This window comes from Physeter macrocephalus, chromosome 14 (assembly GCF_002837175.3).
Source record: "Physeter macrocephalus isolate SW-GA chromosome 14, ASM283717v5, whole genome shotgun sequence".
Taxonomy (NCBI): Eukaryota; Metazoa; Chordata; class Mammalia; order Artiodactyla; family Physeteridae; genus Physeter; species Physeter macrocephalus.
In genome coordinates this window covers 119,753,700-119,775,433 of record NC_041227.1, presented here as the reverse complement: position 1 = coordinate 119,775,433, position 21,734 = coordinate 119,753,700, and the positions used below count along the sequence as shown (strand labels likewise).

General features: G+C 39.6%; 1 protein-coding gene across 2 annotated transcripts in view; it reads right to left on the bottom strand.

Annotated features, from left to right (window-relative positions):
• Window positions 1-21,734, bottom strand: part of EFCAB3 (EF-hand calcium binding domain 3) — a 43,924-nt gene that overhangs the window by 14,356 nt on the left and 7,834 nt on the right. The window contains exons 1-6 of one of the 2 annotated variants that reach the window (XM_007100233.1): window positions 15,752-15,962; window positions 14,332-14,422; window positions 11,911-11,987; window positions 4,881-5,024; window positions 3,328-3,399; window positions 2,129-2,249 (exon numbers count right to left, since the gene is read on the bottom strand). In XM_007100233.1, the coding sequence (XP_007100295.1) occupies window positions 2,129-2,249; window positions 3,328-3,399; window positions 4,881-5,024; window positions 11,911-11,987; window positions 14,332-14,422; window positions 15,752-15,821 (575 nt within the window). In that variant the 5' untranslated portion in view covers window positions 15,822-15,962. Of the gene's footprint in view, window positions 1-2,128; window positions 2,250-3,327; window positions 3,400-4,880; window positions 5,025-11,910; window positions 11,988-14,331; window positions 14,423-15,751; window positions 15,963-21,734 lie in introns of those variants that run through there. The other variant, XM_028499786.1, reaches the window with a different exon arrangement.

The window sequence follows — 21,734 nt, the reverse complement described above, 5'->3', positions numbered from 1 at the left end:
ATATTCATCAGTGATATTGGTCTGTAATTTTCTTTTTTTGTAGTATCTCTGTCTGGTTTTGGTATCAGGGTGATGGTGGCCTTGTAGAATGAGTTTGGGAGTGTTCCTTCCTCTGCAGTTTTTTGGAAGAGTTTGAGAAGGATGGGCGTTAGCTCTTCTCTAAATGTTTGATAGAATTCACCTGTGAAGCCATCTAGTCCTGGACTTTTGTTTGTTGGAAGATTTTTTTTTAAATTAATTAATTAATTAATTATTTGGCTGCATTGGGTCTGTTGCTGCATACGGGCTTTCTCTAGTTGCAGCGAGTGGGGGCTACTCTTCGTTGCGATGCGCGGGCTTCTTATTGTGGTGGCTTCTCTTTTTTGGAGCACAGGCTCTAGGTACGTGGGCTTCAGTAGTTGCGGCTTGTGGGCTCTAGAGCGCAGGCTCAGTAGTTGTGGCACACGGGCTTAGCTGCTCCGTGGCATGTGGGATCTTCCTGGACCAGGGATCGAACCCGTGTCCCCTGCATTGGCAGGAGGATCCTTAACCACTGTGCCACCAGGGAAGTCCCTTCTTTCCATTTATATTTTAAGCTCCTCAAATGCAAATGCCACCTATTAAATACTTCTGATCTCCTTAGGAACCAGGTATATGATAAGTAACTACCACAACCATAATAACAATAAAAACACCAACATCTGCTAACATTTCCTGAGCACTTACTAGATATAAGCAGCAATACAAGGAGGTGGAAAAGAGCATGGTTTCTGGAACCAGACAGTTTGTGCTAAAATCTAGGCACCCCTACCCCTTTGGGCAGGTTACTTAACTGACCTGTGCTTTAGCTTTTTTAATCTGTAAAGTGGGGATGATAGGGCATATCAGTAGGTGAGAATTAAAATAAATAACGTGTGTATTCTATGCTTATTCTAGTTACTTTCACATAATAATAATAGCTAACATTTATTGAGCTCTTATGATGTGCTGAGCACTTTACCTGCATTATCACATATCCTCACAATTTCCCTATAATTGTGTTATGGGTATTATTATTCTCATTTTATAGATGAGGAAACTGAGGCTGAATGGTTAAGGAATGTGCCAAATTTGTGTACCAACAGCAGGCATTTAATAAATGTATTTGACTCGGAATGAAGTGTAGAATGTTGTGCACCCTCTGTTCCACATCTGACCGAGGTGTAGGGTAGTACAAAGAGATTACCTGTTGTGGAGCAGAAGCATATTTTACATTGTTGGTGGCATTCTGTATTTTTTTTTTTTTTTTTTTTTGCAGTACGAGGGCCTCTCACTGTTGTGGCCTCTCCCATTGCGGAGCACAGGCTCTGGACGCGCAGGCTCAGCGGCCATGGCTCACAGGCCCAGCTGCTCCACGGCATGTGGGATCTTCCCGGACCGGGCACGAACCCGTATCCCCTGCATCGGCAGGCGGACTCTCAACCACTGCGCCACCAGGGAAGCCCGCGTTCTGTATTTTTAAGTCTCTCTAAGTGGGATGGTAGAATGCTTTGAGAAAGTAATAGTTGAAAAGATTGAAAACAGAAACATTTAATTTTTGTAATACAATGATAGACATAGATTGAGGAAATGTATCTTTAGTGATATTTGCTGGAATAAACACATTTGGGTGTGAAAATGTTTCCTTATCCTCTATTCTCAAGTCTAATTCTGGCTCTGCTCCAGTCCAAAGACTACTTTGGGAAGTATGAAATTGCTTTACCTCATCCCAAAGGACCTTTTGACAGCCCCTGGTAGATCCAGTGTGAATGGGAGTATCTTGTATTCAAACTAGATTTCCAAGCTCACCCAAAATCATTCCTGGAAAAGCCTTGTTCCTCTGGGATTCTCTAGCCTAGGGTAGGAGAAGCTGAACTTTTGGCTGTCTTAGGCTTTCATGGGGCACTGAGATCGTCTGAATCAACCTTGCAATTTCAGAACTAGGCAGTGCAGTGAGGATGAAGGAATACGGTCTCATGTTGTGGCACATGACTATTTATTTGCCTGTACACCTTCTCCTTCGTTTTGGAGCAGATCCATGGAGTAGGATGTTAGGGAGAGGTGGCTGCCTTGTTAATATCCTCATAAATGCTGCCCAGAATGTCGTTTTTGTTCTTTCTTTGCCACCTACCTTACTATTTCCATTATAGCCCTCCTGGGTAAGGCTGATGTCTCTACAAGCTTTGATAGGATTTCAAACAATAGGATCCCTGGGTTGCCAGCTAAATCTAAACAGCTCTCCGTTTCTGGAACTATGGAGGGAAAAAAAAAATTCAAAATGCCTTCTGAAAAAAATCTATCATAAAAAGGATTAAAGTTACAGTTGTTTTACTGTATATACAATATTAATACCAAGTCAAGAACTAGAGAATTCTAGAAAAACATCCGAAGTCTGTTCTATTTGGTAAAAAGGTCATTTTAATTACTGAACAGACAAAATAATCATGGAATTTTAAATGAAATACTTATAGTTCAGTGACTTCTAAGTAAACACAGTAATACATTGAACATAAACATGAATTATGTGTTAAGGACTATTGTTCTGTTCTTCTATGTAAAGGAATTGTTGATATACATACTTCTGGTGTGCAGGCAAACCCTTGTTACTATAGTGATACTTGAAACAGTAACTTCTGTTTATACTAAAACAGTTCATAGCTTATGAAAGGATGTATTTTTCAAAACTGTATACAATATTTGGAATTTGGAATGCATTTATCCTAGAAGACATGATATGAATAGGGTTAGATTTTCCAAGGCAGCTTGTTAAACTCATAAACAAACTGTTAGAGGACTAACAGCAATAATTTGAGTACCTCCACTTCATTATAACCTTGTGTGAAAACATGCTCTCGAACCTCCAGCAGACTCTCCAGCCCTCACACTGAGGGCAGAGGCTTCACCAGCGTGAGGAAGATATTTTTCAGGAACAGTGAATTATCTATACCCAAATTTGCCTGAGAGAGAGAGAGCATTTTTCTTTTTTTAAAAAGACAATTTTTCTTCTGTAGGAGTACCTCCCAAAGTAGCACAGGTACTGCTAAAGAATTAAAGTACCATAAAAGGTGACCAAAATTTTCTACACCACTGCCTGAGTGTTCTCATTGGAGTCCAAAAAGCAGTGTCTTCTGCAGAAGGACTTGATGCATTTAAGTTAAAATTCTAAAACTGTATCAATTTCCTTAGCAAATTTTGTTTTAGAGAAGCAGTACAAAAGTAAATCACATCCCAGACTACACCTTCCTGATTGGAGACCTAAATGAATAATCTTTACAGTGCCATGAATTGCAACTAACCATCTGCCATCTATTCAGCAATATCTCTACTCACCCACAGCCTTAAGGAAGAGGTTGTTATCTGTTAGCACCTTTATAAAGTCTGAGAAATTCACCTTCCCATCTCCTGCAACAGAGATCTAAAGCTCAGAACAAGGATATATTTACCTTCCCACTTCACTCCCACCTCTATATTTCTATTATTAGAATATGCCAGAGTTTTACCCTGTTTCCTCTAAAATTAAAGGATAATGAGTGCTATTAGAGTGTTTGTGTTTCAATGAAAGAATAAAAATTTGGGTAGAGTTAGTGGAAACAAGTGATACTTTAATTAAATGGTGACTGACACACATGGGATGCTGCTGATTGAATGGGGCACTGGCAGGTGGGTGAGGAGAGGTGAGATGAGGTACTGTGCTGAATATATATTCCACATAACATACCAGCTTGGGCTACTCGTCACTAAATCAGTATATTCAAAGAAAACATTACCTATATGCTTTAAAAATATCAATAAAAATGCTGTGGCATTTAAGATTCAGTATAGGTGGGCTCTAATGATGGAAGGAAGATTTGTACTAAAATGATTCAAACAGAAACAAAGGGCTTAGATTTCCTTGGCAATGTAGGCAGATAGGGTAGGGGGTCCCAGAGGAAGAAAACTAGGCATAACTTTCTTGACATAAGAGAAGCCATTTTAGGCCTAAGCCATTCTGCCATCTAAGCCTGGCCACAGTGCTTGTCCTTGCAGAAGAATACGCCTCATAGTTAATGATTTTAAAGGAACAAAGAATGTAAGAACAAACTGGTATTACCAGGCCAGGAAAATAACTTAACCATATTGGAAACAAAATATCAGTTGTAAAGACTCCCAGTTCTGTTTTGAAGGTTGAGATTAGCTTGAAGCACATTCTTGAGCTGTTTCGCAGGCTCCAAACCCCCTTGAGCACTCAACCTTTACCAGAACACCTAGAGCCTAAGGAATGATGCTGCAGACCTTTGCTGACCCTCATAACCTCAATCAACTAGAGCCTGGACTCTGTCGACCTTTGCCCCAATTCTATGCTGAATTCTCCTCTGCTCCAGCCCCTTCGTGAATATGCATGCCCCCTTAGCTTAAAACCTCCCCATTTTTGCTGTTTGGGGAGACACTGCTTTGGGAAAGATCCCCAGCGTTCTCCTTACTTGTTGCAAGTGATAAAGCCTTCCTTCTGCTCTTTGGCTTGGTTGTGTCTTTTGGCTCAACACCCACCAAGAGGTGAAGCCAGTTTTTGGGTAACAATAACAGGTAATTTTTGAAATTGTCAATGCCTTTGTATCTGTTATTTCAAGGCACCCTCCAAAATGTACATTAGGACAAGTAACCTGAATTTGATATTAAATACGACAGTCACTTTTCATTTCCACACAGGCTTTTTCAAAGACTAGCCCATTTTGCAGCATTAATTTGATTTCAGAACTTGTACACCGATAACTTTAAAGAGAAACACATATATGTGCTTTTGGCAAATGAATGAGGTTTACTTCTCATGTTTATGTAGTCTGAGAAAAAATATATATTTATAAAAATTTTTTATGAAAAAAATAATGACAAGTCAAAGTACTCACGATCAATATCAGCACATCTTAGTTCACCATAGACATAATGCTTGGTTAGATTCATTCCCAACTTAGCTAAAGTGCACATCAGTCCACGTAAATCAATACAGCCAGTTTTATCCTTGTGAAAGAAGTTGTAGGCATCTTGGAAGGCTGGGGAAATGGAATTAGGTTAGGACAGTTATTTAAGAATAAATACATATTTTTATGGCACTAGAACAGATATTACCATTGATTGGAGGTCATGTTCTGAAAAACTATTTAGAGAAATTTGAGTATTTAGTAGACATTTCTTATAAAGGACAGTGTCCTTCCATGAGATTTGAACTAGAATAAACTAACTGGTGGAAAAGCAAATATGTAGGCAAAATGGCTCTTGAAAGATGTTCATACCCTAATTCCTGGAACCTGTGAATGTATTACTTTACATGACAAAAGGAATTTTGCAGATGTAATTAAGGTAGATTACCCTGGATTATCTGAATGGGTCCCTTATGAAGCAAGAGAGATGTGGCAGATGAAGTGAGAGGTTCAAAGCAGGAGAAGGACTTGACTCATTGTTGCTGGTTTGAAGATGGAGAGGGCATGTGATGTGGAATGCAGGCAGCCTTAAAGGTCTGAGAGAGGCTCCTGGCTAACAGCCAGCAAGGAAGTGGGACCTCAGCCCTATACTGCAAGGAACTGCATTCTGCCAAAAACTTGAACAAGCTCAGAAGCAGATTCTCCTCCAGAGCCTCCAGATAAAAGGCCAAGCTGGTCAGCACCTTCTTTTCAGCCTTGTAAGACCCAGAGAAGAGGAACCAGGTGAGCCCACCTGACTTCTGACTATAGATCTGTGAGGTCTGAATGTTTTGTACAGACTCAAAGTTTTTTTAAGGAAATACTCAAGGCATTAACTGGAGCCAAAGTTAGACATGTATTTTCTAAAATTAGTAAATGAAAAGGTGAATCCAGAACAAGGTATTCTCCCAAATGGTACCAGTATAAAACATTTCCTATCACATTCAAATTTTAGCATCTCTGTGTATAAGAATGATTAATTCTATAGAAATAAGATGCCTGCCTTATATTTGTGTGAAAAGTTAACATCTTTCTCCCTTGATATAAGGCTGTCTTCTCTAGGGCTGGAACTATCTCTGACACGTTTCTTTTTTTCTCCCAGTATTTCTGGCATGTAGTAGGCATTCATGCAGCTTAATCAACAAATGTTTATTGCATGCCTTCTATGTGCCAGGTGCTGCTGTAAGTGCCTAGGATACATTAGTGCACTAAACAGACAAAGATTCTGCCCTTATATAAATGTAATACATAGGTAAGATAGAGAGCATGTTAGAAGGTTAGAAGGTGGTAAGGGCTGTAGAAAAAGAGAAAAAGTAATACAGGGTTGGGGGGGGTGGGATTTCTAGGGATTGAAGGATAGGTTGCTTGTATTAAAATATAAGATTTGAGCAAAAACTTGAAAGGTGAGAGAGTGGATATCTGGAAGAAGAGAGGACTAGGCAGAGGGAAGAGCTAGAGCACAAAGACCGTAAGGGGAATGGGCCCGGCATGTTCCAGGAACAGCAAGGATGCTAGCGTGGCAGGAGAGAGTGGGCAAGAGGAAAGGAGTAGGAGAGGTCAGAGAGGTAATGTGTGTGTGGTTATGTTTTAAAATTTATTTTAAATTTTATTTCAGATTGGTTTTAGATGTAGTTGCAAAGAGAGAACAGAGAGTTCCCTCACCCAGTTTCCCATAACATTAACATTTTACATTACTATGGTACATTTGTCACATCAAAGAAGCCAACATTGGTGTAGTACTATATTAACTAAACTGCAGACATTATTCGGATTTTACTGGTTTTTCCCTACACCCTTTTTCTGTCCAAGATCCCATCCAGGACACCATATTACAATTAGTCATCATGTTTTTTTAACCTCTTCTCTATACAGTTTATCTGACTTTCCTTTTTTTCTGATACCCTTGCTTATTTTTGTTTGTTTGTTTTTTTGGGTCTTTTTGGCTGCGTTGGGTCTTCGTTGCTGCGTGCATGCTTTCTCTAGTTGCAGCGAATGGAGGCTACTCTTCCTTGAGGTGCACGGGCTTCTCATTGTGGTGGCTTCTCTTGTTGTGGAGCGTGGGCTCTAGGTGCGTGGGCTTCAGTAGTAGTGGTGCACAGGCTCAGTAGTTATGGCTTGCAGGCTTTGTTGCTCCGTGGCATGTGGGATCTTCCCGGACCAGGGATCTAACCTGTGTTCCCTGCATTGGCAGGAGGATTCTTAGCCACTGTGCCACCAGGGAAGTCCCACCCTTGTCAGTTTTGAGGAGTGTTGTTCAGGTACTTTGTAGAAGTCCTTCAATTTGGGTTTTTCTGACGTTCTTCTCATGGTTAGCCTGAGATTATGGGTTTTGGGGAGGAAGACCACAGAACTGAAGTGGTGTTATCATCATTATATTAAGGCTATCAACATGACTTATCACTGGTGATGGCAACCTTGATTAACTGGCTGAGGTAGTGTTTGTCATATTTTTCCACTGTAAACTTCCTTCCTTCCTTTTTCATATTCTACTCTTTGGAAGCAAGTTGCTAAGGGTAGTCCAGACTCAAGGGACAGAGGGCTCAGGGGAATGGGGAATTAAGCTCTACCTCCCGGAAGAGGTAATATCTACATACATTATTTGGAATTCTCTTGTAAGAGAGATTTGTCTCTTCTTCATTTAAAAAATTCAATCATGGGACTTCCCTGGTGGTGCAGTGGTTAAGAATCCGCCTGCCAATGCAGGGCACATGGGTTCGAGCCCTGGTCCAGGAAGATCCCACATGCCATGGAGCAGCTAAGCCTGTGCACCACAACTACTGAGCCTGTGTGCCACAACTACTGAAGCCCATGCGCCTAGAGCCCAAGTTCCACAACAAGAGAAGCCACCGCAATGAAAAGCCCGAGCACCGCAACAGAGTAGCCCCTGCTTGATGCAACTGGAGAAAGCCCGCGTGCAGCAACGAAGATCCAACGCAGCCAAAAAAAAAAAAAAAAAAAAAAAATTCAATCATTTATTTCTATCACTAGGGACTTATTGATATTTATTTTATACTTTGAGTTATAATCCAATACTATTCTATTTATTTTTGTTGTTCAAACTGTTCCAGCTTTGGCTGTTGTGAGCTCTTTCAGGTTCATTTCTGTATCTCCTTGACATGCTCTTGTCCTTTTGTATTTTGAGCATCTCCTTACTTTCTGGCACTGCAAGATATTCCAGGTTCTTTTTGTATATTCTCTGCCAAAGCCCTAGAATCAGCCGTTTATCCAAGGAACTCTGATTCTTTGATAGGAGGCTGACGTTGGAAGTCAAGATCTGGGTGCTGGGTATGCTTGTTGCTATGGGGGTGTCAGTGCTTTTAAGTCCTCTCAGCAAACAGAGCTAGGAAATATATGCACATATACTACCCCATGTATAAACACATATCATATAATTTCTTGATCTATCCATCTGCATCCATATTAAGTTAAACATGAGTTCACACTGATGTCTCAAGTTCCACTGCTTCACTTTAGCCTTCTCCCCTTGTTTATCTGAAACTTCCTACTCCAACAGAGAGAAACCTGGCTCCCACCATCCACCATTGAGTTACTTATTTATTCAATTGTCGTATACATGTACAACAGTTTCAGAATTGTTAATATATACCCCATGAGAAACAACTTTACTAATTAGAGTATATTGTGTGTTGTTTATGTATAGCTCCTTTTGTGTTCAGTCTTACAGTTTCTACTCAAAATGTAGTTTTCAGAGTTACATAGGTCAGCGCCTCCCTCTCCCCGACCTGACTTATATTTTAACAGGATCATTGTGGCTATTGTTAGAACAGACTTTTGTAAGGATTTGGGTAGAAGCAGGGAGACTAGCCTCAGGTAGAAGGCTATTGTGGGTGAGCAATAACAGTGCTTTAGACCAGGGTTGTAGCAGTAGAGGTGGTATAAATCTCGATATATTTTATTTTATTTTATTTTTATTTTTTTTTGCGGTACTGGGGCCTCTCACTGTCGTGGCCTCTCCCGTTGCGGAGCACAGGCTCCGGACGCGCAGGCTCAGCGGCCATGGCTCACGGGCCCAGCCGCTCCGCGGCATGTGGGATCTTCCCGGACCGGGGCACGAACCCGTGTCCCCTGCATCGGCAGGCGGACTCTCACCCACTGCACCACCAGGGAAGCCCCTCGATATATTTGAAAGGTAGAGCCAATGCGATTTCCTGATGGATTTATTTTATTTACTTTTAAAAATACACATTTCTAGGGCTTCCCTGGTGGCACAGTGGTTGAGAGTGGGCCCGTGAGCCATGGCCGCTGAGCCTGCGCGTCCGGAGCCTGTGCTCCGCAACGGGAGAGGCCACGACAGTGAGAGGCCCCAGTACCGCAAAAAAAAAAAAAAAGCCTAAGACTAGATGAGATCACCACATGTGTGAGTGGGACGAAGAAGAGAAGAGGATCAAGGACTGAGCTCTGGGGTGGTCTAACATTAAGAGGAATCAGGAGAAAGGGAGATACTAGCAAGAGAGACTGAGGAGTGACCAGTGAGGTAGGTAGGAAGAAAACAAGAACGTGTAAATATCTAGGAATGGGAAAAATAGTTTTGGAGACAATGAGTATAGACACCTCTTTCGGGGAATTTTTCTGCAAAGAAATTGTGTAGTAGCTGGAGGAGGAAATGAGGTCACAATATATTTCTTAGAGGAAATAATAGTCAGTTTGTATGATAATAGGAATGAGATAATAGAGAGTGAAAAAAATGGGTGTTGAAGAGGGGGGCACAGTTTCTTTGGTCATATCTTTGAATTTGAGAGAGGAGATGTGATCTAGTCCACAATGGAAGGACTGACTTTAGATAAAAGTATAAAGTTCATTTGTGAAAGAGGGAGGAGGGCAGAGTTTGTGGGTTCAGATGCTGGTGGGGGTAGATATGGAAGTGGGAGTCTGTGGAAGTTCTATTCTGATTTTGCAGAATCAGAATTCTCTGATTATAAAGGGGCAGGAAGCAAGGATATCAATGAGAGTGAGGATGGTAGCAGATGTTGGGGATTTGGAGGTGTTCAATAAATATTTGTAAAATGAACAAATTAACCTCTCATAGTGCTTAATCCTCACAGCAACCACATTTTCTAGTTTCTGTATTTGATGCTTTGATATCTGGGGCCTTGCTGATCCTGGAGGGCCTGCCCCTCCCATAACTAGCCAGTTCCTAGAGATAGTAAAAGACTTGCCTGTGAGCATATTCTTCATATACAAACCAACCAATCCAGAGACCATATCCCCAACTTTCTTAGGCTCTTAAACTCTGGGCTACTGTTCCTCTGTCCTAATCACTGCAGGGCCAGGTATCAGACAAATAGGGACAGCCCTGAAACCCAGAGCTCACTGAAATGACTTAACTAGCCAATCCTAAACCTGCTTATCCTGCCTTGTCTATTCCTTCCTGCAGAAACCAAACTAAGGCTCTTGCCCACTTCCCTCTACCCTTTGCCTTTTGACTGACTCTGGTGCTTCCCTCTTCATGGTGTGCTGTGTCTCTTACTTTTAGGGATCTCTGAGAATAAAATACTTCTTCCAGGACAGTTGTTTCTATGTCTGTATGTATAACAATACCTGATTAAAACAAATAGTGGGTACCCTTAAAGCACCAATGTATATTAATGTACTTCAGAAACCCTGAAGTTTTATAAAGCCATAAACTGTTATTATTAAGGCATTTAGTTCAGCTTTACAGTGAAAAATGAAGTTCTGATTCTGACAATCTTTTGTGTTTCCCGAACCAGCTTTCCCAGCAATAAAGGTATTTTTTGATTCCTGTCTCTCGGCGGAATTTCTTAGTTGGTTCCAAACTTGGAGGGGTGAAGCATTAACCTTCTCAGAACCCAAACACAGCCATGCTTGATTTTTTTTTTTTTAGTTTTTCTAGTGTGTCATGTTTTCCCTTTTCTCTGGGCCTTTGCAGATTCCACTCTTTTCTACCCAGAACACTCCCTTCTGTGCTTTGTCTGATTTACTCATTATTCAGCTTTCGCTGGGACTTCCCTCCTATCCTTACTGAGACTAAGTTAGGACACTTTCTTTTATGCTCCTTTAACTCTATACTTCCCCTGCCATAACTTGTGTCATGTTGTAATTTAAATGGTTCAATCAGCAAATTCATGGTTTAACTGTCTTCCCTGTAAGACTTCCTATTAGGGCAGGGAACATGTCTGACCTGTGTTTTGCCTAGTACACTGTTGGCTTTAAGTAAGTATTTGTTGTTTGGATGAATGAACTGTAGCAAGGGTGGCTCATTTTATCATTATAATTTTTTTCTATGAGAAATCCTGGGACTTTAGTTGTGTTGATACTGCTTTGTTACTTAATTTCTATTTGACCTTGTATTTTTTATTCTCCACACCACAAGTTCTCCTTGGAATAAAAATATTTGGCCAGGACTGTCTAAATTCTTGAAGATGTCTATTTGAAAGTAATCCCCCAGGACTTCCCTGGTGGTCCAGTGGGTAAGACTCCACGCTCCCAATGCAGGGGGCCCAGGTTCGATCTCTGGTCGGGGAACTAGTTCCTGCATGCATGTGGCAACTAAGAGTCCTCATGCTGCAACTAAGAAGTCTGCATGCTGCAACTAAGAAGTCTGCATGCTGCAACTAAGAAGTCTGCATGCTGCAACTAAGAAGTCTGCATGCTGCAACTAAGAAGTCTGCATGCTGCAACTAAGAAGTCTGCATGCCACAGCTAAAGATCCCACATGCTGCAACTAAAGATCCCGCCTGCCGCAATGAAGATCCCATGTGCCGCAACTAAGACTTGGCACAGCCAATAAATAAATAAATAAATAAATATTTAAAAAAGTAATCCACCTTCCTTCCCACAAATTAGACATTGTATCATAAAATATAGATATTTTTTGCTTTTAAATAACAGAGTACTGTAGACAACCTCTGAAATCCCAGATCTCCCTTAGAGAAAAAAAAAGATCACATATATTAAGGGGCTTTTGTTTATGCTTTCATTTTGGGATGGGTCTCATTACCTCGCATTTGTGAAGGGCTCAACTTCCTTTTTTTGTGCTGTAGTTGGCTTGGCAGAGGTCCTGGTAAATCTTTATCCCTGAGAAAAGAGATACTTATTGAAACCAGCAAATATTAGTTCCCTTCTTCAGTTTCTACTGACTGGAGTGACTGTAAGCATCAAAATATATCCAGAGTCATACCACCTAAGGGCCCTGTTACTGTCAATTGCCAATAGCTACAGGATGGACAGTGATGTTGGCCAGTGAGGTCCACCTCTTCCCTATACTTGCCCATCAACCTTACCCCCTTAAAAAATCTGATTTCTCCTATTTTACAAAAGAGGAAACTGAGGCTCAGAGGGATTAAATAATTTGTCCTGAGTCACACAGCTAATAACTGGAAGCCCTGGCATTCAAATCCAGGTTTATTTGTTGCCAAAGTTGAAGGATATAAGCCTCACACTATTCCTATTGTTAGAAATATGAGTTGTTTCAAATTTTTAACTAGTTTAAATAATCTTATGGTGAATATAGTTATAGTGAAATTTTGTATTCACATTTATTTTACAACTTTGCCAAATTGTATTTTTACCAGCATATGAGACAGAGAGAGCGGTAGATCGATCTCTCTCTCTCTCTCTCTCTCTGTCTCAATGTCTCTATAACAACCATATCTATCTATCTCTCATCAAGAGAGAAAAGTTCTGGAAAGTGTGGAACCCTAGGTGACCTTTTATTTCCTTAGGAAAATAAAATCTGGAAAAAGAGGAAAATATTAATACTTTGGGGATATTTTGTATATATCTGCAGCAATTTATTAGGTTAGGAACATAAAAATGTATTATGCAAAACTGGGGTTAGTTATAATATGGTAATTTAATAGTAAATTTATAATAATCATAATTTTATGGATTAATTTTATTTAAAATACATTTCGTTTTGATACTAGTAGAACTAAAAGTTTTAAGAAATATGTCATCTCTTAGTTTTTGTGCTTTTACAAGAAGCAATTAAAAAAGTAAAACTATAAGAAATACTAAACATGGTAGTTAAATTAAAAAATTATAGTTTATGAATTTAGTATCCTCTACAGTGTCTACTAGATTCAGCCCATTTTTAAAGAGGACCTGGTAAAATAGGAGGTGAAATGCACCATTCTCAATTTTTCTGACACGGAATTTGATCTAATTAGTCTTATTTTTCTCAGTTTTTACTAACATTGATATCTTCTAGTGTTTGCTTTTCATTACCAACTTGATGCCTTTACTCAGATTGGTTATTTTATATTTGTTGTATTTCTAAATATAAACAGATTTCTTTTGCATGATATAAAAGATGCAGTGGATGGAGAAATATGAAGTTCTCAAGAAGCAAGAAGAAAGTAGAAGCCCAGGCAATGCAAGTTCTTTATTAGCTACTTTAAAAAAACCATACTCTTGGCAGAATTTCAAATCTTATCTTGGATCAAACATGGGAAATAGTTTTTTTATTTTACAGTGTTTCAAAGGTTCAAAGAACTTTAGATTTGGAATGAACCCAGTCTAGCCTCTCATCTCATGTAGGAATTCCCTCTACATGTGGTATTATCTAGTCTTTGCTTGACTACTTTCAGTGACAAGGAAGTCACTACTTCAAAAGATAGTTCGTGATGAAGGGTAAGGGAACAATGAGATCAAGGGATTTGGCTGCTATAAGGTTGTCTTACCCACATCCTGATAAAAAAGTCCATAATATATTCCTGTAGAATGGCATAGTCAAGGACACTAGGAGAAATACTCTCAAAGTGGCAAAGAAAATGGATAATTATGAGAGGGGAGAGAGGCTTTTCTTCTTATGATCTGATAAAATTTGCATCAGGCTTTCATTTTCAGTCATTAGTGGCTACTGTTTATTGGAATTTGTAGTTATCAGATTGAGAAAAAGCTATTGTTAATGTCACAGGCAAACCTCCCTTCCCAATTTTAGCTCAAGGTTAGTCATAGCTAATTTACCAGATTTCATTTTACTGGCCAGTTTTGAGCTACATACTCTTTCTCTATATTCTGACGCTTAGGGGTTTATGATCCTCTAAGTTTATTCTCCTTTAAACTGGCACTTGAAATGTCTTAATGTGTAACTGACAACTCCTTTAGCCTTCTGACAACCTTCTTCTTCTGGGGTATTCTGTCCCCTCACACAAAAATAGCCTCTCATTTGGGAGAATAGGAAGGAGAACTCTTTGTTTCTCTAATCAAAAAGTATATATATATATCTTTCTTTTCATAAAAAAATCTTTATCTCCAATTCAGATGTTTTGTTTTATAATTAACTTTATCACAGAATAGATATCTGAAGAACATTCTAACTTGTTTCATTATAGCCTTTATGAGTATTTAATATATTCATCATCTTAATAATTCTTTATCTTAATATACTGATCACCTTAATAAATTCATTACTTACCTCTTGCCATGGAAGTTGGGTACTTTTGTAGAAGGATTCAGTTTAAGTTTTGCTTTAATATCAGAAACTGCCATGTGGCCAGTAACTCTGTCTGGAATTCAGAAGATACAGTTAAGGATCAAATCACAGATTAATGTGTTTATATTCTTTTACAACTTTCCCAGCTCGAGACCTGGAGTTTGAAGCCCATGGCCTCATGAAATGAAAATATGTGCAAATGGAAGTTAGAGGTATGTGCAAAGTTGGAAGGCCATGTGGACGGGTCCCTTTACTATTCCAAGATCTCTAAGCGAAACTTCTTGCCATTGCTCCTCCTGCAAATAGTATCATTCTGATCCTATATAAAAATAAATGGTAAAGCATTCTGCAGATATGTAGAAAAGTTATTTAAAGACAAAATTTATTTTTAAAATGTGTTTATCATCTCATAATTGACAGAGAATAAAATGTTATAGCGTTTGCAAAATATTTACCTAATTGTTTATATCTTGGATAGCTGCCTGGTAGTAAGTAGATTTTCCCAGGGTTCCCTTCTGGGAGGTCCACCCCTGCCCTATCAGTTCTTATGAACTCACTGGTCTTTTTAAAAAATAAGAATAGGGGTGGGATATAATGCTGTTTTCCTACCTTAGATCCCCCTGAATGGACTATTAACCACTAAGGACTCCCTAGTCCTTCCTTTCTACTTCTGCATAGTTTAAGAATCAGAACCTATGGACCAGAAGCTGGGTTGGTAGGGCTTCTCCCTTTTATTGTTGGTCTTATCTCTCTAATTATCTTTTTTTAATATACATTTATTTATTTATATATATATATTTATTTATTTTTGGCTGCATTGGGTCTTCGTTGCTGCGCGCGGGCTTTCTCTAGTTGCAGTGAGCAGGGGCTACTCTTTGTTGCAGTGCAGGGGCTTCTCATTGCGGTGGCTTCTCTTGTTGCGGAACACAGGCTCTAAGCACATGGGCTTAAGCAGTTATGGCGCACTGGCTCAGTAGTTATGGCGTGCGAGCTCAGTAGCTGTGGCTCGTGGGCTCTAGAGCACAGGCTCAGTAGTTGTGGTGCATGGGCTCAGTAGTTGTGGCACACGGGCTTAGTTGCTCTGCAGCATGTGGGATCTTCCCGGCCCAGGGACCGAACCCATGTCTCCTGCACTGGCAGGAGGGTTCTTAATCACTGTGCCACCAGGGAAGTCCTCTAATTATCTTTTTAAAATATAGAGTGTATTAAGTAGTTCACTGACAAGAAAACTGGATTGCTGACTTAGGAACAGCAGACAATCATACACTATTAAACCATGAAGAAAAAGTCTCTGAATGTTTGGTTAGAGTTCAGTCAATTTTCCTAAGTCTTTACCTCAGACTCTGGAAAACTGTTGCTTCTAAACAACTCAATTACATGTGCTCAAAATCTGGAAACCTACCACAGAGCTGGGAACTCTGGAGAGGCTTGACAATGTAGGCAGTTGAAAGGTGCTGTGAAATCATCCTCATGGCTCAAAATAATCATTACTTTAAAAAACTACCTTCAATCTCTCACTGAGATGATAGATTAAAAAAAAAAAGGACTCCTTGTAGATTCCTACAAAATCTGGATACTTACCTACTTCTAAGTGGTGCTACTTTACAACTTCTGGGCTTCAGTCAGATCAAGAATCCAATAAAGGGTTTGTTCCATCACACAACTGTGACCTCATTCACTTCTCAGGTTCAGGTCCAGGTAAGAATGACCCACAAGCTCCTTCCAGCTTTAGAGTAACTGTGATTTCAACGTGGTTCATTTGGCACCCTCAGTGTATGTGTGGGTATGAGTTACAGAATCAGAATATTTTGACACTGATTGGATTTTGGGGAAGGGGAAGTTTTTTAAAAAATTCTGTATTAATATATTTTCATGTTAAACATTGGTGAATTGAAAGTTGTTGAAGTAAAAAATTTTTCCCTTGGTTGAATGCTGATTAGGAACCATTTCATTGTTTACATCCAGAAAGAGGGAAAAATCAAACTCTCACAGGTTTTAGTCTATAGTGTTATCGAAAAGAGTGATTTTAAAAGAGCAATTAAGGAAAGTATTATGATTGTTTTAATCAGAAATTTTCAAGATCTGACAGGTCTCATGGTATTTAAATCATCTAAGCACAGAAGTTAGGAGTGTCTCTAGTCTTCGTGATGGCTAAGCACAGATACCTCTGGCAGCAAAGGCTTAGCTTGAGCCCCCCAAGTTGTTTCACGCTTCACTTGTTAGCTGCAATTCTAGAGATTTTCTATTCCTGCTCTGGGGGATTTATTTATTATGTGCATAATTTGACTTTTCCCTAGTCTGTCCAAACTTGGTATATTAACTTTCATTCTGGCTAGGGATACAGAGGAAAGAAAGGGAAGGTTTAATTTACAAATTAAACAAATATTTAATTAGGGCCTACTATGTTAGGGGCTACCAAGACTTAAAATGAAGTTAATGACCACCATTCTACTTTCTGTTTCTATGAATTTGACTACTCTAGGAGCCTCATATAAGTAGAATCATACAGTATTTGTGACTTGCATCTTTCACTTAGCATAGTATCCTCAAGGTTCATCCATGTTGTATCATGTATCAGAATTTCCTTCCTTTTTAAGGATGAATAATATTGCATTATATGTACCACATTTTACTTATTTATCTGTTGATGGACACTTGGGTTGCTTCCACCTTTTGGCTATCATAAATAATGTTGCTGTGACACATTGGTGTACAAATATCTCTTCAAGACCCTGCTTTCAATCTTTTGAATATACACCAGAAGTGGAATTGCTGGATCACATGGTAATTCTATTTTTAATGTTTTGAAGAAATATTGTTTTCCATAGTGGCCACCATTTTACATTCCAACCAACAGTGCATATGAGTTCTAATTTCTCCACATCCTTACCAATACTTGTTGTTTTCTGTTTGATAGTAGCCACCCTGATGGGTATGAGGTGATGTATCATTGTGGTTTTGATTTGCATTTTCCTAATGATTAGTGATTTTGAGTGTCTTTTTATAAGCTTGTTGGTTATTGTATATCTACTGTAGAAACATGTCTATTCAAGTCTATTGCCCATTTTTTATCACTTGTTGTTGTTGTTGTTATTGAGTTATGGGAGTTCTTTATATATTCTGGATATTAATCCCTTATTAGATATGTGATTTGCAAATGTTTCATTTCTGTAAGTTGCCTTTTCACTCTGTTGACTGTGTTCTTTGTTGCCTATGCTTTTGGTGTCATTTCCAAGAAATCATTGCCAAACCCAATGTCATGAAGCTTTTCTCCTATGTTTTCTCTAAGAGTTTTAGGTTTTGTGTGTAGGGAGAAGTGAAATTTTAACATGTAGCATGTAGCTCCTAGGGAAGAGTAGTCTAGAGTGAAAGAAGAGCAAAAGCACATAGAGTAATCGAGCTTAGGAGACAAGGAACTGTTCAAGACTGCATGAAGTGAGATAATGGGAGCAAAAAAGATTAGGTATTTGGGTTAGGGTTGGTTATTAGAACAGAGACTGCAAATTTGATCCCCATACAAGTTTTATTTGGCTTAAATAACATTAAAAAAATTTTTTGAATTTCATAAATGAAAACATGGGTAATTTAAAAGTTATCAGTTTGTGACTTCTGAAAAGCCCAAAGATCAGAGAACACATGGCCCACATTCCTGCTTAGCAATAAATGGCAGGAGCAGAAAAACTGTCACCCTTTTAACTGGAACCCAAGGTTTCCTGATTGCCACAGTCCCCCTCATTTTTTCTAGTCTCTTATACCCAGCATGTCACTCATTTAACATGTTTTTTTAAAAATAAACTTATTTATTTATTGATTTATTGGCTGTGTTGGGTCTTCGTTGCTGCACACGGGCTCTCTCTAGTTGCAGTGAGTGGGGGCTACTCTTTGCTGTGGTGTGTGGGCTTCTCATTGTCGTGGCTTCTCTTGTTGCAGAGCACGGGCTCTAGGTGTGCAGGCTTCAGTAGTTGTGGCATATGGGCTCAGTAGTTGTGGCTTGCGGGCTCTAGAGCTCAGGCTCAGTAGTTGTGGCGCATGGGCTTAGCTGCTCCGCGGCATGTGGGATCTTCCTCGGCCAGGGCTCAAACCCGTGTCCCCTGCATTGGCAGGCAGATTCTCAACCACTACACCACCAGGGAGGCCCTTAACATGGTTTTTGTGGATACATATACATCTTGATTGTTAAGCTAAGGGAGTCTAGACTTTATTAGCATTGGGGAATTCTGAAGATATTTAAGTAGGGATGTTGCATAAATATAGCTGTTTTCTATAGGAATTAATTCAACCATATCAATCTAAGAATCGCCTAGGCTCATATTCCCTTCTGATTTTATGAAGAATAAAAAGGAAGTGACTATTAGATGAGGGAGAATATCTAGTATTAGGCTTCTTCCTATGTAGTACTGTTCACCAAATGAGAAAGGAGCTTTATGGGAAAAGGTTGTGTCTCAATGTGATTTATAATTTGTGGACTCTGAAAACCTAACATTTCAGGGTAATTCATCCTGTATAGTTAAAGATATATGAGCCTTAAGGAGAAGAGAATCTCACCAGTTACTTCAGTTACCAGACCAATGGGAACTGGATTTTTCAGGGGGAAAAAAAAAGTAGCTACCTCCCTCTTAGAGATGCTGCCCCTGTAGGCGAATCAGGCTTTACAGGCATATGCCCTTCACTTCTCTCCCTGGCTCTTTTGCTTTCACTAAGTGTGTAAGTACCTTGAGGTCAGAAGCTTAATATTCTATTTTCCCAACATTGGCTCTGTCCATTGAACATAGGTAGTCAATGAATGACTAGGGAAAGGCAAGATGTTCCTTCCTTTTGGGGCAGAGATTTTCTGCTTCACAATTTCTCCCTCCTCTTAGGCTTTTCTCAAACTCCATCACCCAGAAATCATCAGGGTATGGAAGCATGAAGGAACTGACTATTATTTCCCACTTCAAGTCTGGTAACCTGGGTAGGCAAAATTCTCTGGGTTGACCAAATCCTGATGAGCCCCAGTTCCTCTCTTGCTCCCTCCTGACTAGTCTAGATTAATGATGGAGATATTTGCAGAAATTAGAAGGCTTACTCCTGGGACTTCCCTGGTGTTCCAGTGGGTAAGACTCCATGCTCCCAACGCAGGGGGCCTGGGTTCGATCCCTGGTTGGGGAATGAGAGCCTGCATGCATGCTGCAACTAAGAAGTCCGCATGCCACAACTAAGAGTCCGCATGCTGCAACTAAGAAGTCCGCATGCCACAACGAAGATCCCATGTGCCGCAATAAGACCCGGTGCAGTCAAAAATAAATAAATAAATTTTAAAAAAGAAGGCTTACTCCTCTTTACACAATACCATTTAAGTTATTATGCATGCAAACCAACTAGTTATAATTTTTAAATTTAGTGTACACCAACATGGATGGTTTTTGGAGCAGCAACTATGTAAATGTACAGCAAAAACCCCTTATTCCCATACCACCCAACCAAGTCAGGGAGAGCAAGGATGTGAGAGGGCTTACAAAATCACATATAGAGGCAATAAGAGGAAAAGATAGAGAAATATGTGGCAACCACTTGCTCATCCTCATTGATTTTTTTCCTTGAGAGTCAATCCAGAATGTCAGAAAATTTTCCTAGCATCAACTTAATAGCAAGTTATAATAATAGATTGCTTAACCCATGTTCTGCAGATCACTAAATACTCGGATTTTTAATATCTCCTCTTTATATATTTGAATCCATATGGATTTCATTTAGTTTCTTCACTAGTTCAACAAATGTAATAGCATTTAACCAGTCTCTTATTCATCTGTTCATCTCAGGAAATGATAATTCCATCTTTCCAGGCCTATGCTCCATCCTCTGTTGAAGCCAAAACGCTTGGAATATGCTTCAATCCTCTGCTTTTGTGTTCTACATCTAATCCAATTCATCCATTTCATAAGTACATTTTTAGTGCCTATTATGTTCTCGGCCCTGGGATATCTATCAGGAAATACTGTTGATTCCATCTTCAAAGTATATATGTAACTCAGCCACTCTCACCACCTCCACCTCTACTTCCTGCTCTGGGTTACTGCAAAGACCTCCTAGCTGGTCTCCCTGCTCCTGCTCTTGCTGTATCCACCCCTGCCAAGTCTCTTCTACACAGGAACCAGGACAGTCCTTTAAAAACTTAAGTCAGATCATATCCTGTCTCTGTTCAAATCCTCATTTTCCTGTTACTCAGGAAAAAAACCCAATCTTTACAATAGCCTTCAGGGTTTATATGATCAGCTACTCCCCACACCTGCACCACCCCCTTCCCCCAAAAGGAACATCTCATTGCACAATCCTGGAATTGTACAGTGCATAGCTTATGTGGCTCAATGTGGTGGTCCCGACCCCTACCTCTATGACCTTATCTCTTCCTACATTGCCCTCGCTCACTCTGTTCAGCCACAATGGCCTCTTTACTCTTTCTCAAATATTATGAGCATGCTCTTGTATAAAGGCTTTTGCACTTGCTCTTCCCTCTGCGTGGAGTGCGCTTGCTCCAGATTTCTGCTCCGGCCTCTCACTGTTGTGGCCTCTCCCGTTGCGGAGCACAGGCTCCAGACGCACAGGCTCAGCGGCCATGGCTCATGGGCCCAGCCGCTCCGCGGCATGTGGGATCTTCCCGGACCGGGGCACGAACCCGTGTCCCCTGCATCGGCAGATGGATTCTCAACCACTGCGCCACCAGGGAAGCCCCTTAAGTTATTTTTAAATTCTTCTTTTTGAAACGCAATCAGGCTTTCAGAGACACATCAATTTTTTTTTTTATCATACTCACTGAAAAACACTGGTGCAGAGAGCAAATTAAAATGACTTAAGAATGAAGTACAGACTGAGGTTGTGTGTGTGTTGGGGGAAAGAGGGCAGAAGACAAGTTTTACTTGCCTCTACTGATCAATTTCACGTTATAATTTTCAAACCTTCCATTTATTCTTTTGTATGTAAGTACAGAACATAGTATTCTGGCCCTGGGAAAATTATTTTAGACATAAATGTGATAAGAGGCCTGCAAACAAAAAGTACTGAGATTATGTATTAAATTTTAGAAGCATCCAAAAGAGAAATTTTAGGTCATTAGACATACTTATCAACAGGTAAGATTTTAATATTAATAAGAAAATGGGAAAGTACATTGCAAGTGGGACTTTAAAGCTAAATGCACAAAAATTGTGTATGCGTAAGGAAAAAAATTTGGGGTGATGAAATTACAGATTATCACTGGTGATAAAAGTAAGGATTATTCAAATTTTTTTCATTCTTTCATTTTGTGAATATAGAAATTTTCTATAATGAATATGTATTACTTTTATAACCAAGAAAACACATATAAAATATGTGTTTTTAAAAAGAATTTAAAGGGCTTCCCTGGTGGC